This window comes from Haliotis cracherodii, unplaced genomic scaffold (genome assembly GCF_022045235.1).
Source record: "Haliotis cracherodii isolate W230 unplaced genomic scaffold, xgHalCrac1.p SCAF_23, whole genome shotgun sequence".
Classification (NCBI taxonomy): domain Eukaryota; kingdom Metazoa; phylum Mollusca; class Gastropoda; order Lepetellida; family Haliotidae; genus Haliotis; species Haliotis cracherodii.
This window is the reverse complement of record NW_027266279.1, coordinates 11,376,662-11,398,896: the sequence shown is the minus strand read 5'-3', so window position 1 is coordinate 11,398,896 and position 22,235 is coordinate 11,376,662. Positions and strand designations below refer to the sequence as shown.

General features: G+C 40.2%; 1 protein-coding gene across 1 annotated transcript; it reads right to left on the bottom strand.

Moving 5' to 3' along the window:
• Positions 1 to 8,392: 8,392 nt before the first annotated feature.
• On the bottom strand, positions 8,393 to 17,888 carry LOC139471653 (uncharacterized). The gene is made up of 4 exons (XM_071254078.1): positions 17,804 to 17,888; positions 15,871 to 15,936; positions 11,919 to 11,990; positions 8,393 to 10,037 (listed from the first exon to the last, which is right to left on the bottom strand). The coding sequence occupies exons 2-4, from the start codon at positions 15,926 to 15,928 to the stop codon at positions 9,874 to 9,876; spliced, it is 294 nt and encodes a 97-aa protein (XP_071110179.1). The 5' UTR covers positions 15,929 to 15,936; positions 17,804 to 17,888; the 3' UTR covers positions 8,393 to 9,873.
• Between the last annotated feature and the right edge of the window lie 4,347 nt (positions 17,889 to 22,235).

The following is a 22,235-nucleotide window of genomic DNA, read 5'->3' as shown; positions in this document are numbered from 1 at the left end:
ATTTTGTTTTATTTTTCGAACTAGTTCAGACCTCTGTGATTTAGTGGATAGAGCGTCTGCCCAGAGAATTGAATGTCAGTGGTTCGATCCCCGGACGCGTTAAAAGTTGGTACTTTTTGTTACCCTGCCTGGTGCTCGGCATTATTATCCCCCCGGCATATAACGGGGGGGGGGGGGGGGGGGGGGGGGATTTTGCGATCAGCCGTCCGTCCATCTGTGTGTCTGTCCATCTGTCCGTAATCAAGGACTGGTTAGGTCGGAGTCAGTATACGGTGTCTGAATGGAATATACATGTGTGAGTGAGTTGTGTTTAATGCTGCTTTTAACAATATTCCAGTTATATCGTGACGTGTCAGTTTAATGTGGGAGGGAAGCCCGAAGTCATGCAGGTCTCAGACGTTTACCACTTTGGTGAAACCCATGAGAACGGGTATGGTGCTGACAAACCTAGAAACATTAGGGCGAACTGGGATTCGAACCCACAATCATCGGTTTCTGGCGTGCCCAAGGGACGCAGCTCTGCACAGCGAATCGCGGCGCCTTAGACGACTGGGCCCCCCGTGCCCCCCGAATATATATGTAAATTTGCATGGAATGTCAGTGGGCTAGCACTGTGAAACCAACAAAAGTCAAGACATGTACAAGCAGACACACCCACACCCACATGGGCTTTTCTCCAACATTAACCTACCATGCCATGATATAACTGAAATACTGAGTCTCACTTATCACACACTTGCAGCCACAGATGGCCCATTCAGTGCAGTGCAGTGTTGTGTCTCTTAGGTATGCTTTAAGCCTGTGATGTGTTTGTTTCCAAAATTTGCTCTGATTTTGATTCATGGGTTTATCACCTCCAGACCCTAGCTCAATGGTTGCACCTCAGAGGTAAACATCTGAGACCTGCATCACTTTTGGGTATCGTCCCACATCAAGGGGACACTCAGATAATCTGTGGATTGATGTTATAAACAACAATCCACACCGTCAGGGTATTATTCGATGACACCTGAAGGAAGACCCTGAGCCAGATCAACTGATCCATTAATTTGACAGATATTGTAAATCTTGAAATTAACGCGAGCATGAATTAAATGCAAAAAATGCGAGTGGTCTATGCTCGCATTTTTAAACATCGCATTTATATCAACAATAAGACATTTTGGATAGCATAAATACCAATTTAGACATACGCTGATGTATTCCACACCACTATTTATTGACTGACTGACTGACTGATATAAAAGATTTAACGTGCGCTTTCCGACTACAGCGTATTTCGCACACGGGCCTGGTCGGACCATTTAGTGTATTCCGAGAAGGGTGAAAGTGGTGTGTGCAACCCAAGAGGGGGCTTTTAGGGGTTGCTTATATTGATTTTTTGAAATTTTTAAATTTGGAATAAATGCCGAGGTGGGTGGAGGAGGGAACTAAGGGAGCCGGGTGAGGTGGGTGTTTGTATGTTTATTGGATTTTGAATTGGTAGATTAATTAATTTTTAGATGCGCTTAATTAGGTCTGTTTTGATTAGGAATACGCCTAGGGCCTTGAAATTTTCTAGTTTATTTTGAGGGTTTAGTATTTCATCTAGAGTAGGAACTTTATTTAGATTGAGGGCGGTTTGTAGTGTGGTTCTGTGTGTTTGATAGTGGGTGCAGTGAATGAGTGCGTGTTCTGTGGTTTCGGGCTGTTTGCAGTGTGGGCAGTTGCCTGTGGTGTGTCTTTTAAGTTGTTTTAGGTGGTTATTTAGGTTGGTGTGTCCTGTTTGGAGTTTTGTAATTAATCTGTCAATTTTTTTAGAGGGGTGTAGGATTTTAGGTTTGGCTAGTGGTTTTCTGAGCACTTTTTTGATTTGGCTATTTGAGTTTTGATATTGATTATGCCATTTTTTGGTTATTTTTTGTTTGTTTACACTTTTAATTTCTGATTTTGAGATGGGTAGGTTTAGGCTTATTTCTGGTATTTTGAGAGATAATTTAGCTGCTTTATCGGCGCTTTCATTGCCGTAAATTCCTACGTGGGCGGGGATCCACAAGAAGGTTATTTGTTTGCCTGCTTTTGTTAGGTCGTTGGAGCTTTTAAGTATTTGGTTTATTAATTTAGGTCGTTTTTTGGTATTTTTGTTTTGGAGGGCTTGTAGTCCACTAAGGGAGTCAGTGAGAATTAGGATTTTTTTGTTGTTTTTAGATTGTTGGTTATGCAGGGCTGAGGCCATGCCCATAAGTTCGGCCGTGAATATAGATATGTTGTTAGGGAGTCGGTAAGATTGTGTGGATATAACTGGTTGTGTGGTATGGACTCCGAAGCCTGTGTGGTTGGAGATCGGGTCTGAAGATCCGTCAGTGTATATGTGACACCAATTTGGCCAATTTTCGTGTATGTATGCAAGTGTGGTGGTTTTAGCTATGTTTGGGTCGGTTTGTTTATTTATTTGGTTAGCTAGCGTTGTGTCTATTTGGGGTATTTTGAGATTAGGGGTGAAGATATTTGATTTTTTGCAGTTTTGTTTAAGATTTTGAGTTTGGTGTTCATTGAGGTAGTTAGTTATTCTTTGGGATATTGGGGTGAGTAAGGGGTGTTTGCGAGCTAGAGCTTGGTTTCTTGGGCTAATGTTTTGGTTAATTAGGTTTTGGATGAGAGGGTTTGTTTGGGACGCGGCCCAGAAGTTAAGGCTTAGATGTTCCCTGCGTAGATTTAGTGGCATTTCTCCTGTAAGGGCCTGAAGTGAGGTGTAGGAGGTGCCATGTTGAGTGCGTGTAATTAGTTTGAGAGCCTGATATTGTATTGAGTCAAGTTTTTTAGAAAGAGAGTTGTTTAGGGTATTGTATATGGCACAGCCGTAGTCTAGTTTTGATCTAATTAGTGTTGTATATAGTGAGAGGAGGGTATCTTTGGAGGCTCCCCAGTTAGAGCCGGTGAGACATCTTAATGTGTTAAGGTCTTTGCTGCATCTAGTTTTTAGGTTTTGGACGTGAGCCTCCCAGGTGAGGTGTTGATCGAAAATAAGTCCTAAGAATTTTGTTTGTTTTTGGAATTTGATTGTTTGGTTGTTTAGCTGGAGGATTGGGAAGGCAGGTTTCATGTTTTTATGTTTGAATACTACTCCTGTTGTTTTATCTGAGTTAAGGGAGAAGCCCCATTTGTCTGCCCATTGTTGTATTTTATTTAGAGATTTTTGGATTAAGTTTTCTGCCATTTTAATGCTTTTAGTGCGGATCCATAGGGCTCCGTCATCCGCGAATTTTGAAGTGTTTAGTTTAGGGGATAATCCCTCGAATAGATCATTTATCATTATATTGAAGAGGGTTGGGCTGAGGATGCTGCCCTGGGGAGTGCCATTTTCTAGGGGACACTGGTCCGATAGTGTATGGTCTATACCCACGGTAATTTTGCGATTGTTTAGGAAATCTTGGATGAAGTTTATTATTTGACCTTTTAGTCCTATTTTTTTTAGTTTTTGTATTAGCCCGTGGTGCCATACCATATCGAAAGCTTTAGAGAAGTCGAGGAATATGCCTATGGTGTATTGCTTGTTTAGCTGTCCTGTTTTTATATCCTGTTCTAGTCGGGCAAGGTTATCGAGAGTTGATCGGCCAGGAGTGAAGCCGCTTTGGTCAGGATTTATGATGTTGTTTTGGTCTAGGTAGTGCTGTAGCCTATTTTTAGTCATAAGTTCCATTATTTTGCAGAGATTTGAGGTTAAGGAGATGGGCCTATAGGAGTTTGCCTGATCTGCTGGTTTATTTGGTTTAGGTATTGGGATTACTAGAGCTTCCTTCCATGAGGATGGGACCTGTCCGTTTAGGTAGACTAGGTTGTATAGTTTAAGTAAAGTTTGGAGTAGTTTGGTAGGTAAGTGTTTGATTATTTGGTAAGAGGTGAGGTCTAGGCCAGGGGCTGTTCCTTTTTTTCTATTGTTTAGTACGTGATTTAGTTCTTCTATGGTGTAAGGTTGATTTATTTCTAGGTTGTCTTGTCTGTTTTCTTTGGAGAATTTGGTTTCTTTATTTAGTTTATCTTGGAATTTCTTACTGAAGTTACTGTTGCTGCTAACTTTAGAGAAGTGTTTGGCTAGGTTGTTGGCCTTTTGGGTGGGGTTAGTTGAGTTGTTTATATTGGGGCTTTTTTTGTGCCGTTTGATGCCTCGGATGGCGTGAATTTTGCGCCACACCTTCCTAGCGTCGGTGTGGTGATTTAGCTCCTCACAGAATTTTTTCCAGTTTTTGGTTTTAGCAGTTTTAACTAGGTTTTGCACTTGGTGGTTAAGTTCATGAGCTGTTTTGAGATGAGAGGGGTCTCGTTTAGCTCTGTTGAAAGCTGATTTGCGTTTTAGTCTAGTTAGCTCTATTTCCTCATTCCACCAAGGGACAGTGGGTTTTCCTGGGTTGGATGATTTGAAGGGGATTGCGGATTTGGCTGCGTTGATTATGAAGTTAGTTAGGTTTTGACAGAATGTTTCGGGGTCTGTTGTTTCTAAATCGTTTAGATTAGCTTCGTTGCAGAGTTCTTGGAATTGGTCCCAGTTGGCGTTTTTGTACTGAAATTTAGGTTCCTGTTTAGGGGTTTGATTTGGTATTTTTATATTTCCTAGGGTTATATTTATGGGAAAGTGGTCGCTGCCTAGAGGTACTGGGTGGACGTCCCACATCAGACTTTGTGCTAAGTCTGGCGTACATATTGTTAAGTCGATAGCCGACATGGTGTGGTGGGTTTTGTCGTATCTAGTTGGTTGGTTATTGTTTAATAGTATTAGGTCATTTTTTTCGATCCACTCTGATATTAGTTGTCCATGGTTGTCTAGTTTATCTGCAATGCCCCAGGTAGGATGATGGGCATTGAAGTCTCCTAGGAAGATGGTTGATTTATTTCCTAATTGGTAAAGGACATCTAGGTCTGTATCTTTAATTGGTTTTAGTGTTGAGTGATAGATGTTAATGATTTTTATTTTTTGGTTATTGATGGTGACTTGGATTCCATTAGCTTCTAGATTAGGAGTGTTTACTTTAACTTCCTCGTAGTTAATATCCTCTCTAACGTAGATGATTAGACCTCCTCCTGTTCTGCCTGGCATGGTTTTGGACCTGTCGGTTCTCACTGCGTTATAATTTGGTAGGTTGAATTTAGTTTTATGTGAGAATTTGGTTTCTTGAATACAAGCTACATGGGGACCTTTATCTTTATTGAGCAGCACTTGTATATAAAGTATATAAATAATGTCATTCAAACACTAATAACATCCTGTGAATTGTCATTGCTGGGGTCAAGACAAGAGTTCTACTCACTTTTGTCATCACTGATCACACCTGCAAGTCCAGACAGACGCCACCCTTTGTTCTTTGCGACTGCGTCAAAGGCCGACACGAGCCAGCGTGAATGTATTTTTTTGTGCATGTACTTTACTCGGCGCTAATAAGGACATCTTTAGATAGAAATCCAGTGATGCTTGAGAGGAGGGGGTGTCGCATTCATATTGAGTCGCATTTTTTGCTAGGGTCCAGTGGTCGCATTCTTTTGGAGACGCATTAATTTCACGATTTACAGTAAATTAAAAGAAGAAGAATTGCTATGTTATCTGGACATATATGGTTAGAGGTGAATAAGAAACCATACAACTTATGGACGACAACTCCTTGTTTATTGCAATCAGCTACATTTTTATGTAGATTCTCAGGTGCTATTTTCCTGGTACCTGCTTGACTATGCACAGGCCATCAGCCTACAGCCAAGATCCGGGGTAGAATAGGTCTTCAGAACACATGCTTGCTGTAAAAGGCGACAATGCTTGTCCTAAGAGGGGACTAACAGGACTGGGTGGTCAGGCACGCTGACTTGGTTGAAACATGTCATCCCAATTGCGTGGATCGATGCTCATGATATCAATCACTGGATTGTCTAGTCCAGACTCGATTATTTACAGACCGCCGAAATATAGCTGGAATATTGCTGAGTGTGGCATAAAACAACCAACCAACCAACCAACCAACCAGGCAGCCTCACTGGACTGGGTGGTCAGGCTGGCTGACTTGGTTGAAACATGTCATCCCAATTGCGTGGATCAATGCTCATGATATCAATCACTGGATTGTCTGGTCCAGACTCGATTATTTACAGACCGCCGTCATGTAGCTTGAATATTGCTGAGTGCAGCGTTAAACAACAAACTAACCAACCAACCAACCATGCAGCCAAATACTCCTCAACTTGTTTTAGAACCACAGAGGGTGTTGGCAGAACTGGGTTCAGGTCATAGAAAAGCCTCAAGACAGGTCTATCACGTACACAAAGTGTCCTCACACTGCAAGCGCTGAACCGTGTCACTGAATCGCACTTGCCTGCTCAAGAGTACAATTGATCGCCATGGTTGACTGGTCATGTATTGTGGTCATGGGACAAATCTACTTGTAGAATTTTATTCGTCATTGTACTTGTAGTATTTTATTCGTCATGAACAGAGCTATTTATTATACACAGTGAGTGATACAGTACATGTGTCACTGGTTTCATAAAAGTCTTCATTTTATGATTAGAAATAAACTAAATTGATTTTTGTACCATGCTTGAGGAGGTTGAACATGTTTTGACATGCCTCATCAATACAGAATGTGTTTTGTTGTCCATTTGTAAATACTTGGGTTCAGGAAAATTATAGTTTGTCTGAAGACAGCTTTCCAACTTTGAAGGAGGTACCTAAATTAAAACTTTCCTTTTTTGAGTAAAATGTAAGTGGGATCACAGAATTTACTCTCATAGTTAACAAATCAGGAAGTGGAAGTGGCCAAGTAATTGAGTCACTGCAGCAAGTTGCCTCCCTCAGCGATGCCAAGATCTGTTCAAAAACACTTAGCACTGATGACATGCTTGGGCACCAAGCAGAGACAGTTGTGCCACCACACAAGAAAACTGAGTGAGTGAGTGAGTTTGGTTTTACGCCGCTTTTAGCAATATTCCAGCAATATCACGGCGGGGGACACCAGAAATGGGCTTCACACATTGTACCCATGTCGGGAATCGAACCCGGGTCTTCGGCGTGATGAGTGAACGCTTTAACCACTAGGCTACCCGACCGCCCCTTCAAGAAAACTGACAATACAGAGAGCTCTCGGGAACTATCCACACCATATAACGGGTATACCCATCTTGACCCCAGCTGGTCTGTGTCAAGGGTATTTAACTAGTTCTAGAATCTAATTTCCCAGTTGAAGGACAGGTTAGTAAGCATGCTATTGTGCTAGGTGCATTTACTAACTAACACACTCTACTATGTCAACAGTTTTGTAAAGAAGCTTAACTAGTAGTATTTAACCGTCCATTATCTCTTACGACAGAAAAATTATTAATTTTAATTGTCAGTTTTGTGTAAATTGATGCACATTTATGTTTTCCTCATTTTATAATGTTCAGTGATATTCCATTGATGATCGGCAATATTCCTGCTGTATGACAACAAATGGGAAGGATGCTATACAGTGACATCGTCATGGTCATACCCAACTGTTTGAAAACATTGTGGTGCTACTGAAAGAGTCAGGCTTGCTGACATTTGTGTCCAAGTAACTGAATCTGCATCTCCGACCTTCTTGGGGCAGGTGGGTAGCCAGCGGTTGAAGTGTTCGCCGGTCACGCCATAGGCCAGGGTTTGATTCCCCACATTGGTGCAATGTGTGAAGCCCATTTCTGGTGTCCTTGAACTATCCCAAGTGCACCCCAAATTGAAGCCCCATGGGTCAGTACAGGGTAAATGAAGATGAGTGAACATGTGCTTAGTCTGCAGTGTACTACAACAGATGATTACACCCAGGTCGTGGCAGTCAGAAGGGGCGGTCGGGTAGCCTAGTGGTTAAAGCATTCGTTGTCATGCAGAAGACCCGGGTTCGATTCCCGACATGGGTACAATGTGTGAAGCCCATTTCTGGTGTCCCTCGCCGTGATATTACTGGAATATTGCTAAAAGCGGCGTAAAACCACACTCACTCACTCACTCACTCATGGCAGTCAGATGGTGAACCAGGGTTTTACCTCTGACTTAAAAGAGTGGGGGTCCAGGCAACCCTCAATAATTAATTTTGAGGGTCCTAGCAGGCAATAAGAGGGTCCTGTAATTTAATCAAATGGTGTAGTTTACAGGACATTTTGATAATTACTTTAGAGCCTGGAATGAATCAAAGATCATGTGGACTGTTGTCATGATATAGGATGAAATTACAGACACCCATAACTGCTCTTGATGTGCTGTAGCTGCAATGAATATTATTGAGGCCCTTGGGATGCAGTATATTTCTTTCTTGTGTCCATTCGCTACATTCGTGCAAACTAGATTCAGATTTTTGCTTCGCAAAAAAGCCTGTGACCATACACAATAAGTAGAACAATAAACACTGACAAATTCGCTGTTCTATATTTTATTCATGGAATGAGATCAGGAGACTTTCTGACACACATTAGAAACAAGCCTAGGCCAATCACTTCACTTCACAACCTCTAACGAGTGACCATGTGAAGATCTTGGTCAGAACTGATTTTCACCAACCCATGCTTGTCGAAAGAGGCGATTAAAGGGATTGTGTGGTCATGCTTGCTGACTTGGTTGATGCATGTCCTTGTATCCAATTGTGCATATCAATGCTCATGATGTCAATCACTGGATTGTCTGGGGCCAGATTTGATTATTTACAGACCACCTTCATACAACTAAAATATTTCTGAGTGTGAAATTAAAAACAAAAAGACAAAACAACTCTTATGGGTAAGTGAGTGAATGTTGTTTTCAGCCTGTTACTTTTAAGTAATTGAATTTGGACCAGATAAACCAGTGGTTGACAATGAGGGCATCAAAACACAGTTTAGTGTATTATACAATACAATCACACCATTTTCACCACTTCCTACCCAATTTAGTCTGCCCTTAAGATACATGGGAATAAGGAGCTACTCTTCCATATCAGATGTAAAACTTGTAATTTGCTGTCCTAGCATGCTGTAGGATGTAGGATGCTGTAGGACTTTAACTAGTTTCTTAAATTAGGTATTCATAACGTTCAAGGATTTGCAATTAATTGTTTGGGCAGATTAATCTATTTTCTTGTTACAGAGGCATCATAAACAACCCAAACATGCAATTGGAAAATAAGACACACTAATAAAAAGAATGTATTGAAAATTATTTGTTTCTTCAACTTTAGGAAATTATACTCGAATGAACAATGACAACATCATTATTTTGCATCCTGTCTCTTGATTACGATATACTGAAATATATTTGGTCTTAACACAAAAAGAAGTAAAATGAATTAAAATACAGTAAAACATAGTTAAACCAAACTCTAAGGGACTATTGCAATTTGCTTGTTGTATATGTAGTTTGTAACTCACAAAACTTGCCAAAGTCATGAAAGTCTGTGAAATTCTGGTCATGTGCAACTGTTGGGTATCATTGGTCAAAGGGAGATAATTTGAAACCTCACATCTAATTATCTCCCTTTGATAAAACCATTTTTTTTTTCTCAAGCCAACAATATGTTTCCATTATCATCAGGATGTGTTAGATTGCATGACACCAGTTCAGACCTCAATACTATGTACCTTCAATTCACATTCAGTGACATTAGGTATCAAGTCTGCACTGGATATTAAAATATGTAATGCTTCCTTCATGATCATTATCTCATGGATTTTAATATTATTCCTTCAAGTTTTGGTTCCATTTATGATTGAAAGTAAAATGCCTCATGGTTAATTTCTTCTGATATCCATGGCGATGAGGAGAAATATCAGAACTGGTTTACCAACACAACCATATAACAGAACCTTCCTGAGCCTAATTTCTTTTGTCGTAACTTTTGTTCACGTCTTTTCCTAAGACGATTTCAGTTCTCTTCAAGAGTCTGCCTTCTTTTCTTTGCATTCTTTTGCTTTCATAAATTCTTCAGCTAATTCCTTGTTTTCCGCTGTCCACTTCTCTGCGGTGTTTTCCTTCAACCAATCGGAGCCCTTGATCTGTTTCTGTAGTGTTGATAACAGATCTTCCAGGTTCTCCCCTTCTGAAATTCATCAATAATATATAACTTTTTGATATTTCAGTTTGTGAGTGAGTGAGTTGGGTTAAATGCCGCTTTTAACATTATTCCAGTTTTATCACCGCGTGCCAGCTTACTGTAGGAGGAAAGCCCGAAGTGATGCAGGTCTCAGACCTTTACCACTTTGGTGAAACCCACGAGCACGGGTTTGATGCTGAAAAACCTAGAAACACAATCAGGGCGAACCTGGATTGGAACCCACAATCATCGGTTTCTGGCGTGCACAAGGGATGCATCTCTGCACAGCGAATCGCGGCGCCTTAGACGACTGGGCCACCAGTGCCCCCCTCAGTTTGTGACAGTCTACAAGCTGAACTTGACATTTAGAATATTTTCCAGTTGATTTTAGTGTTAACACCAATCGACCACAATAAGTTGAGCTTACTAGAAAGAAAACCTAAACTTAGGCCGAAGCACACATGCTTGCTTTCCCTAAAATCTTTTAGGACAGAATAGTGTAGTTCAGTCCTAATTGATTGTAAAAACGAATATACATGCACCACACTTTAATCCCCTGACAAACATGGTTAAAAGGAATTTCAAGAAAGTTTCATGATTATTTACTGTAAATATGTCCTTCAAAGCAACATTTTGTGTTCTGTAAAATGGTAAAAGAATATCATAGCACTCACATAAGCATATTTTTTCTACAAAAATGCATTGCATACAATATATTGTTAAATGTTTTTGAAAGTTGGAAAGTGAAATAATATTTTTGATAGTAAATTTCTATATGATGGCAGTGACACCAGTGCTACACCTGATTTTTATTGCAATCTGTACAGTTTTGAGACGAACTGATGTGTGAAACATAAATAAAAATACTCTCTCTCACAATTCTATTGTGTGCTAAATGCCTCTCTCTGACTGATCCCCATTCCATTGTCCATACTTAATGGATTTCTAGAGTGAGTGAGTGAGTATGGTTTCATGCCGCTTTTAGCAATATTCCAGCAATAGGGCGGAGGACACCAGAAATGGGTTTCACACATTGTACCCATGTCGGAATCGAACCCTGGTCTTTGGCGTGGCGAGTGAACGCTTTAACCACTAGGCTACCTGATGTCCAGAACTCTGCAATTTATGTGCCACTATGTATATGCCATAAATCATAATGAACTAGGTACTTGGCAGGTTGTTGGTTGGTTGGTTTGCCGTTTTACGCTGCACTCAGCAATATTCCAGCCATATGACGGCGGTCTGTAAATAATCGAGTCTGGACCAGACAATCCAGTGATAGTGATTAATATCAGGAGCATCGATCCACGCAATTGGGATCGATGACATGCATCAACCAAGTCAGCGAGCCTGACCACCCGATCCCGCCAGTCACCTTTAACGACAAGCACAGTCGCCCCTCATGGCAAGCATGGGTTGCTGAAGACCTATTCTACCCCAGAATCTTCACGGGTCGGTACTTGGCAGGTGTATATGAATATTGCATTCATTACATTAAATCTCTGTCTCAGCCTTATCTTCATCATCAATCATTGACAGAAATCAGAACTGACAACCATATGGTTCAATGTTTGTTGATCGATGCTCATGATGATTGCGTGAGAGGCAACTATGCTTGTTGTAAGAGGTGACTAACAGGATCGGGTGCTCAGGCTCGCTGACTTGGTTGATGCATGTCATGGTATCCCAATTGCGTGGATCGATACTCATGGGGTCAATCAGTGGATTGTCTGCTGTCATATAGCTGGAATATTGCTGAGTGCGGCGTTAAACAACAAACAAACACAATACCATCAGAACAGAGAGGACCTTTGAATGTGAATACTGTGGTCATCATGTATGTAATTTCCTTAAACTTCACACTTCACTCATGTGGATTCTACTCACTAGGTGGTTCGGTTGCCATGGAAGCATATGATGTCATCCAATTGTTGACGATGTCGCGGTCACCACTAACATCTATTAAAGAGAAGAAATTCATCTCTCAGATGTAACTTGTAAATGTAGAAATAGTACGTTTTAGTTCCCAATATTTCTTCTGCTAAAACAACAAAGTAAACAATATTATGCCACATATAAAATCAGAGTTTACACGGATTTGTTCTGTGATTCCTACCCAAATTAAGCAGTCTAAACACTTTTGACTTTCACATAAATTTCAGTTAACAATTAAATCTAAAGCATGGCCTTGGTGTCCACAGTACCCAATGACGGCCCTGACTGATGTGTGTCACTGGACCCTGATCGGGGTAGTCCTGTGGGTACCCGGGACCTACTCAGTACCCTCCTGACCCGGGTCCCAAGTTACCCGTCCCAGCCCTAGTTTGATACTCAAAAGCAGTTTACTGCGAACGTAGAGGATGCTTTTTTGTCACAAGTTGACCTGTCTTCAGCCATCAGGAGATATCAGGATGTTCTACAGTATGCTGGCTCTAAAGTAGACTATGTTTGATGCTCAAAAGCAGTTTACTGCGAACGTAGAGGATGCTTTTTTGTCACAAGTTGACCTGTCTTCAGCCATCAGGAGATATCAGGATGTTCTACAGTATGCTGGCTCTAAAGTAGACTATGTTTGATGCTCAAAAGCAGTTTACTGCGAACGTAGAGGATGCTATTTTGTCACAAGTTGACCTGTCTTCAGCTATCAGGCGATATCAGGATGTTCTACAGTATGCTGGCTCTAAAGTAGACTATGTTTGATGCTCAAAAGCAGTTTACTGCGAACGTAGAGGATGCTTTTTTGTCACAAGTTGACCTGTCTTCAGCCATCAGGAGATATCAGGATGTTCTACAGTATGCTGGCTCTAAAGTAGACTATGTTTGATGCTCAAAAGCAGTTTACTGCGAACGTAGAGGATGCTATTTTGTCACAAGTTGACCTGTCTTCAGCTATCATGCAATATCAGGATGTTCTACAGTATGCTGGCTCTAAAGTAGACTATGTTTTTGGAAAAAGCAGTTTACTGCGAACGTAGCGGATGCTATTTTGTCACAAGTTGACCTGTCTTCAGCCATCAGGCGATATCAGGATGTTCTACAGTATGCTGGCTCTAAAGTAGACTATGTTTTTGGAAAAAGCATGGATATGTCACTGAGTAACATGCAACAAGTTTGGTCAAGAGGTAGGTTATACGGGTAATAATAAACCAGAAGCGTTAACTGCTGTGACACCGAGTTCCTCGTGACTCTAGTGTGATAGATGAAGCCAACATTTATGAAAGAAAATCTCTGCCTGTAATGTAGACTCTTCATAGGTTACCATGGTGTTCCCGAGACCATGCGTCTTCTAAATTATCTTTATCTTTGGCAGCAGCCGTTGCACCAAGCTCAGTCCCCACAGCCTACCTTAGTAGTCTTTGCAGAAAATTTTGCTTTTGAGTTGTCATAGTCTACAAAGCCTAATAAATTATGAGTGAGTGAGTGAGTGAGTGAGTATGGTTTTATGCCGCTTTTAGCAATATTCCTGCAATATCACGGCAGGGGACACCAGAAATGGGCTTCACACAATGTACCCATGTCGGGAATCGAACCCGGGTCTTCGGCGTGACGGGTGAACGCTTTCACCACTAGGCTACCCGACCAACCCTAATTCATTACGAATTATGAATTATATTGTTACCACCATGGCGCCCAGCTGTAGTAGACAACACTAAGGGTTTCCAAATACAAGAATTCATAAGATCAGTATCTGGAGAGCCACACAGTCACAATATTCCTTTACTATCTATTGCAAACTTGGAATAGTCACAGCCAATAGGAGTAACATATTTGTTGCCTTCTTTTAAGGCATCGTAATAATCATTAACAATTGATTGTAGAAGTTCCTCATTAAGATTTTTTCCTTGCCCCATAAAGTCTCTCCTTCGGTTGTAGTGGTATCAGTTAGGTTATCTAGACTGATATTATCCATTTTTTATATTAAACATAGGAAAACATAATTTCAATATAAACAATGTCTATGCAATATGGGCGCAAGTTAAATCCACAATGTTGACTTCAGGATCCATTAGGAGTTAAAGCAATTCGCCAGTCTGTAACAATAACTAATAAACCAAGTACCATTGACCAAAATAGGACAATTCTGGTTTGTGTTCCTAATGCCGGTGCTCATGATGTGTTAGTTCCAGGGACCTTCCCGACTATCATTTACAATTAGTTTGTCTTCTATTGATGTTAACAGGGAGCTTGTTCAGAACATAGGTCGTGCAATTGTAAAGAAAATTACGATAAAAATAAGCGGTAATGACTTTATGAGGTCTTGAGTATTGATCAAAGTCCTTGGATGGAGCCCTATATAAGGCTGAACGCAGATTTAAGAAAGAATGTCTACTAGCCATTTCCAAAAAAAACCTTATATAAGCTCAGCAATAACTCAGTATTTGGTAAAACTATGGAGAATCTAAGGAAGCGTGTTGATGTTAAATTGGTCAGATAGATAGATAGATAGATAGATAGATAGATAGATAGATAGATAGATAGATAGATAGATATGTACGAAACAAGCGATTACCCAAAATATAATCCATTGCACAGTGCAGTAAATAAAAAGGTATTTGGTAAGAGGAAGGATGAATGTGCTGAAACTCCTATTGCAGAGTATGTTGGATTAAGACCTTGGATGTATTTTATAAAGAAATCTGATAAAGAGGAGATAAGAAAAGCTAAAGGCGTTAAGAAGTATGTGGTAAAAAAGCATATCTAACACGAACAGTATAAAAAAGCATTATTCAATGGTAGAACATTCAAACATGAGATGAATACTTGAACAAGACATCATTATCCCCTTCAGATACAAAGAGATGGATTGACAAGGATGGTGTTTCTCCCTATGCTTATGGTTACTTATGGACAAATTCCCTGCCCAGTCCATTTTTAAGATAATATATAAATGGCTCGCCTTCTTTCATAACCAATTGACTAATGTTATATATCTTAAGAAATCACACTGGGTCAGTTGCACGACGTTGGCCTCCTTCGAGTTCATCAGGCTGGTATGTATATCTTACACTTACTCTATCCGGAAGTTTTTGTTCTTTGCCTCTCCGTGGTGCTGAAGATTTAGAGATCTTAAGAGATTTCATTTTAATAGCATCAAATGGTTTCTTCCCAATTAATCTTGTTACTTCATCATTCAGCGCTGATACAACAGCTAATTATCGTGTCACCCATTCCCTTGATCTTAACCGATCTAAATTCATTTCAATCCCATACTGATATCCAAACAAACAAATGTCTTATAAATCTTATACAGATAATATAGAAGCATTGTTAGGGTCTAGGTCTGGCCCAGATAGGAGTGAGGCAGAATCCTTTTTCATTACAATTTAGCTTAAAGGATATGACGATCCATGGATAGTCATCAAACAATTTACATAAACTTAATACCCCCATAGAAGCATTGTAAGGGTTCGGTAATGGTTCAGGATGGGTTGCGACAGAATCACCATCATCTGTACTATCTAATGATGGGAACCGATTAAATCGGTGCTATTAAGACCTGTTAATCCGAGTCTCACACTCCGACTCCAACACACCTAATTTGCAACAAATGACCAAAATTGCTCATTAATAAGTCTTGTTAATCCGACACTGTGATCAGCATACTTATTTTTATTACAACAAGTATGTATTTTTATCCATCTTGTAGTTGTCCGAATTTCGATCATGACATTGATACTACTTAATTTTGTATATCTGACATACTTGTTAATCATACGCAGCCAACCTTGTCGGATTAACAGGACTTGACTTGATGTACTTAAGTCCATTTGTTTTCTACCAGTAAGAGTTCTTTTAATATGGATTGTATTTTGAGTTCATCATTTCACTTCTTTCTTACCTTTGGTATCCTGCTCATTTGTTTTTGTTTCTGGCTTATTGTCGGTATTCTCTGCCATAATTCACTCTGAAAGGGAAGCAAAGAAACAGAGATAAAACAGGAATGTGTATCACTCATGGTGAGAGAGAACAAAATATTATAATGGGAACATAACATATACATGCCCAGGCTGAAACCTTAGCCACTTGCACAAAGCAGGAGTCTTGTGAAAATCTGTTCGTTCTCGTAAACTCAGCTAAAAAACAATCAATATGATAACACTAAAATCTACTGAAAATGATGCTAGGAGCTATGCCCAGATTTAAACATCTTTGAGGGGCGGTCGGGTAGCCTAATGGTTAAAGCGTTCGCTCGTCACTCCGAAGACCCGGGTTCGATTCCCGACATGGGTACAATGTGTGAAGCCCATTTCTGGTGTCCCCCGCCGTGATATTGCTGGAATATTGCTAAAAGCGGCGTAAAACCATACTCACTCACTAAACATTTTTCAAACACACAGGCAACAAGGACGTATTGTATTGACGATGCTGTCAGCTTGATATGTCCTAATATTAGTATATTTTTGTTCTGCATCTCATGGACACTAGTGACGCATGAATACTGACTATTGTATCATGGCAGGCTGTCTGGGACAGACCACTTTGGTGAAGCCCTTCAAAATGGGTATTGTGCTGGACAAAACAAAAACCCACCACAATTAGCATTTATCATCCAAAAGTAGCTCCCACAGGAGATATCCCTTGGGTGAGATCAAGCGATATCTACACTGTAGATATTGCTGCAATGAAATTGCATCACAATGCTTTGTAGACCATTGTGACGTCATTGGTTATCATGACGTCACAATCAAATGACATCACTAATGGCCATATGACCATGTTTTGTGAATTTTAAAGTGATAATGCCTCCAGAAAGACAAATTCGATCATGCGGCATCTTGTTTCCATCATTTGGTTTCGCATCCTTTCATTGCAGTCTAGTTAACAATAGATGCATAACATGATCAGTCACATGACATTACAGACAGGATGTTAACAAACTGCAGCCGATACATTATTGGTGCATACAATTGTTCTGATGTTAAATTTTCCTCAGATCAAGGTTGATTAAAATGTGCATTGGTGAAAAAGTAAGTTTCGGGTATGTTTTCATTACTTATTGAATTTCTTACCTCGTGTAGCTTAATTCGAAACACCTTGATGTTTTCAGTGGGCTTTGAATCATCTACCTTGGTTACACCATTAAGCATGTTGTCATTATTATTTAGGGGCTGGTTGGTTTGTTGTTTAACGCCGCACTCGGCAATATTCCAGCTATTTGACGGCGGTCTGTAAATAGTCGAATCTGGACCAGACAATACAGTGATTAATATAATGAGCATCGATCCACGCAATAGGGATCGATGACATGCATCAACCAAGTCAACGAACCTGACCATCTGATCCCGTTAGTCGCCTTTTACGCCAAGCATAGTCGCCTTTTACGCCAAGCATGGGTTGCTAAAGACCTATTCTACCCTGGATCTTCACAGGCCTTGTACCTGTACATTGTACATGTTAAGATGTGAGATAGCTGGAAAAGAACATATCTCTGTTTAATCATCCTTTGTACTGTGCTGCCTAGATTATCATCACTGGTGGGGTCTCAGACAGTTATAATATAAGTAGGAAGTCATGTATCAGGTGTGTACATGATCACGTATGTTGATACACTGGAAATAGTACTAAACTAGTAGGTTCATGTCTCAAGAAAACTTGGCTATCGCTCCACTGATCTCGCGTGCCGCTTTCTAAAAGAATAACACAAATCACTATATCCACACGGGCACACCGAATTTTATGTTTCACAGGCTGATATTATTATCTGGGCCATTATTTCTAGAGGTGGAGATATATGAAGCGGTGACATAAAGATAATGTAGAGCAAAAATAACCTTTGTTCCATCAGCGACAAAACCAAACACAATCTTCTCTGTTAACAAGTCTGTGTCCAAGCATGCGAGCGTGTTGTTGTTGTTGTTGTTGGTAGCTATGCTCCTTTTTGAGTTTTCCAGTCGCCAGAGTGAGTACAGGACATTGGAGTCGCGCGGACGAGTCCAAACATGTTCGATAGCTACGAAGTCTTTGAATATGATCTGATGAGCTTCGTGGAAACCAGAGGCGATAAAATATGTAATGGTCTCTGAGGAAACCAAATATTTAGTAAATTTGCTCAGGAAGTCGTAGTTATTCATAACAGATCCTTGAAAATATGCGACAAATGACCAGCAACAGTTTATTCACAAAATACGAGTAGATCTTGGCTATTCCATACGTTTTATGGCACACTTTGTGTTACTAGGTGCAACTCGATGCAAGAGTGCTTATGTAAACAAACTGGTTTGCAAATCTTTTGTTTGGTATTATACATTAAATGGTGATTTAAGATTTGTGAAATGGTCTTCACACATTATATACGCAAGTGGGGGAATCAAACCATGGTTTTCGGCGTGTTTTGTTTCCTCATTCTGGTAACGCGGTAGGTTCCAAATGAAATTCCCGGACACTGAATACTCAAAAACACTTACACTTTATAGGAATATAAACTGCCGTACAAATGATTGTATACACTTGAAAATTGGATTTGATATCCATATTACAGACGTTATCGAAACGTTACTGGTTTGAAAACAATCGCCGAAACACTGCAAACTTAAGGTCCAAATTACAACTATGATACCCGTATAATATATATTACTAACGAATAACCATTTCTTGTTGTTTTATTTTTTGCCACCATCAAATATGGGTGTATACATTCTTTGGCCGAGCAGTTTTTGATAATTCCCGTGCAGATCACGTCATCAGTGTCTGCGCTGTTAACAGAAATGCTATATGGGAGAACTGAGATAGTATTCATATTCATATATTAAGTGAGTGAAGTAGGCTGAACGCTGTTTTGAATTGAATACCAGTAAACTACGTTTATAACGAACACGCTTATAACGAACTGACGGATATAACGAACCTACTTTTTTGTCCCGACTATTTGCTGTCGTTATGCTGTAATATATGCTTATAACGAACTACCGTTATAACGAACTAAAAATAGTGGTCCCTTTGAGTTCGTTATAACCGTACTTTACTGTATATTTAACTTATATCTGGGCCTGTAAGCTTAATGTGTGAGAAAAGCCTAGAGGTATGCAGGTCTTGGACAATATTTCTCGGATTGGCAAAGTCAAAACAAGGTAATTCGACCAAGAAGTTTAACATAACATAACAGGTATATCGATGATCTGATATTGTTCAATAACAATCGAATAACAAATTCCCTTCGACTGATTTACCCACCTGAACTAGAAATAAAGGAGACCCATGAGACCGCCTCATCTGTTTCATATTTAGATCTATGCATTAAGATTCAGAGTGATAAAACACTCTCCACAAGACTGTATGACAAGAGGGATGGCTTAAACTTTCCGAGAGTCAACAATCCCTTCATGTCGAGCCATAGTCCAGCAGCTTCAGTCTTTGATGTTTACATTACCCAACTTCTGAGATACATGCATGCTCTTTATACCAAAGAGCGTCATACCACTCTTGCTCAGAAATTGTTTGATCAAGGTTACAACATTCAAGGCCTCAGAAGAGCTTTCACGTTTTATCGTAGATATGTGGAGGACATTTCCAAATTTGACGCACCAGTGACAAATATGATGTCCATTGCAATTCCCTATTTGACTTGTACCATATGTTCCCATGTCTTTCTTATGAACAATTGACCTGACTTTGCATGTGTTTGTGACGGGTGTACCGGTGGGGTAGGATATGGTCATCTTTTCGCGAACACCTGGCATCATTACTATTTGATAGTGATTTATAAACATTTGCTCGATATATTCCGGCTATATCACGGCAGCATTTACATAATCGAGTCTGGACGAGACAAACCAGAGTGAGTGAGTGAGTGAGTTTATGCTTTACGTCACATCGGCAATATTTCAGCCATATCGTGACGAGAGAGACAAACCAGAAGCTGGATGTATGAGGAATGTCCAGTGCCGTCGGTGTACTCGCAAACAAACACGCCAAACAAGCATAACAATGCCATCCACTTTAGTAGCCTCCACGGACAAGCAATTGTATGAGTTTGAACATTTTCAGTCACGCCACGCAGTTTCAGCTCCACGTGGAAAGAACTCCCAAAGTGATGCAGGTCTGAGATCGAAACCATTTATATGAAACCCAGAAGCATGGACAGCACGGGTATGGTTCTGGAAAACCAAGAAACAATCAACGCGAATCAGGATTCGAAGACATGACCATATGTTACCGGCACAAACTCCTCGCAGCGATAGCTCATTCGCAGAGCTCTCAATACTATCGCGATGTTACCGAGAGTGTAACGAAGGTGTCACGGGCTGGGAAGGAGCTTGGTTACCGGCATGACCGACGTTACTCTGCACAACAAATTGCGGTGCCTATAAGACGCTGGGTTCACCCGTGCTCACGTCCGGTGTCCGAGGGACTATTCCAGGTCGCTACGTGGATGCAAGCTGATGTCACAAAATCAGCCACGGCTATCTCTCCCAGTGAGTGAGTGAATTGGGTTTAACGCCGCTTTTAACATTATTCTAGTTATATAGTGGCGTGTCAGCTTAATGTGGGAGGAAAACCCGAAGTGATGCAGGTCTCAGACGGTGACCACTTCGGTGAAACCCACGAGCACGGGGATGGTGCTGACAAACCTAGAAACATAATGGGGGCGAACCGGGATTCGAACCCACAATCATAGGTTTCTGGCGTGTCCAAGGGACGCAACTCTGGACGCGGCGCCTTAGACGACTGGGCCACCCGTGCACCCCTATCTCTCCCAGAGCCAATACTCTCCGCTGTCAATGCTTAGTTTATTGTAGTTTTGCTTACTGTGGTGAAAAGTCGCATTTTTCAGGATTTTACGAAAACATGAAATTTTATCTGACTGAAACAATAACACCAGACTAAAGCAGATATATTTATTTACATTTTTTTGCAAAAAGAAGTCATTACAATATACGACGGTATATATATACCGTATTCGACGAAATAAGCGCCCCGCTCTAATAAGCGCCCACGGCGATATTTTCTAATATTTGCTGGTGAACAATCCCAATTAGCACCCCTTCCGATTGATCAATGTACTCAAGACTTATTTATTCGTGTATAATACGCACTCGTGTGATATATATATCTGAAACAAGCATTAGGGAGACCGTATGTAAAAACCAGCTTTAGGGAGACCAGGTGTATATTTTGTTGCACATATACTTTTATTAAGTTTAATGATGTATTGTAACTCTAAATCATCCTGGCAATCGATAGCTAAAAGATGAAAAAAATATATTAAAAGATACAAAATATACATGTTTTTGGGTCTCCTTAATTTTCATACATACAGATTCAGCCTTAGGGAGACCAGCTAATACACACACACACACACACACACACACACACACACACACACACACACACACACACACGTGTGTGTTTGTGTGTGTGTGTGCAAGCGCTGTGCATTGTTATTACATTACTGCGTTTTAGGATTGCGTGTGTACATCAGAAAGTATATTTATACAATAAGGAAGGAAGATCGAACTTCAGACTCCCAAGGACCCGCCACAACGCAACCGGCATTAGTCCGTTCTAGTACACGCAGTCACACAAACACATGTGCATGCACGCCCCTACATAAATGCAATAATCATGAACACGGTGTTAAACCCCATTTCACTTCTAAAAGTAGAAGTAAGCATGTTTTATTGATTGACACATTAAGTAAGATGAGATGTCCCAATACATCTGGCTGACCTGTGCTGTAGCAACAGCAATGGGTGTTTACATATGGGCGTACATACTTGGTTGTCTTCACATTAAAACTGCATTACGTCCCAGACAACAAAGATATTTTTTAGAGCGAAATGAAGTTTCAACTTTGAAATGTCTGAAACTACATATGCGAGGCATACTTGTCCTTCACACTAGGCCAAGGTATAACGTTAGTCAGTTAAACTATGATTTATGTAGACAAGAACTAGACATAGCAGAATGTTTATGCGTTAGGAAATGTGAAAATGCATATAAATTTTTCTTTGAATGTGACTTGTTTGATGGAGAAAGAGACATTTTACTCAGAAACATAAGCAGTATAACCGAAGATAAAGATAAGTGATAATTTGATATTCAATGGAATTGGGGGTTTACCAGAAGAAGATAACATAAACAAAATTTTCAATTGTGTACAGAGTTACATACATAATACAAAGAGATTTATGTAAACTATATTTTCTCAATGTTCACGTATCTTTCCTGTTCTTTTCTTTCCTTCTGTTCCGTTCATGTTAAGTG

What these genes read in the sequence shown, in the direction of transcription:
- LOC139471653 (XM_071254078.1), bottom strand. Translation starts at nt 15,928, where the DNA reads ATGGCAGAGAATACCGACAATAAGCCAGAAACAAAAACAAATGAGCAG. An exon ending in AAATGAGCAGGATACCAAAG is followed by an intron (nt 11,991 to 15,870) that starts GTAAGAAAGAAG and finishes TCTCTTTAATAG; the next exon opens with ATGTTAGTGGTGACCGCGAC. An exon ending in CATGGCAACCGAACCACCTA is followed by an intron (nt 10,038 to 11,918) that starts GTGAGTAGAATC and finishes GATGAATTTCAG; the next exon opens with AAGGGGAGAACCTGGAAGAT.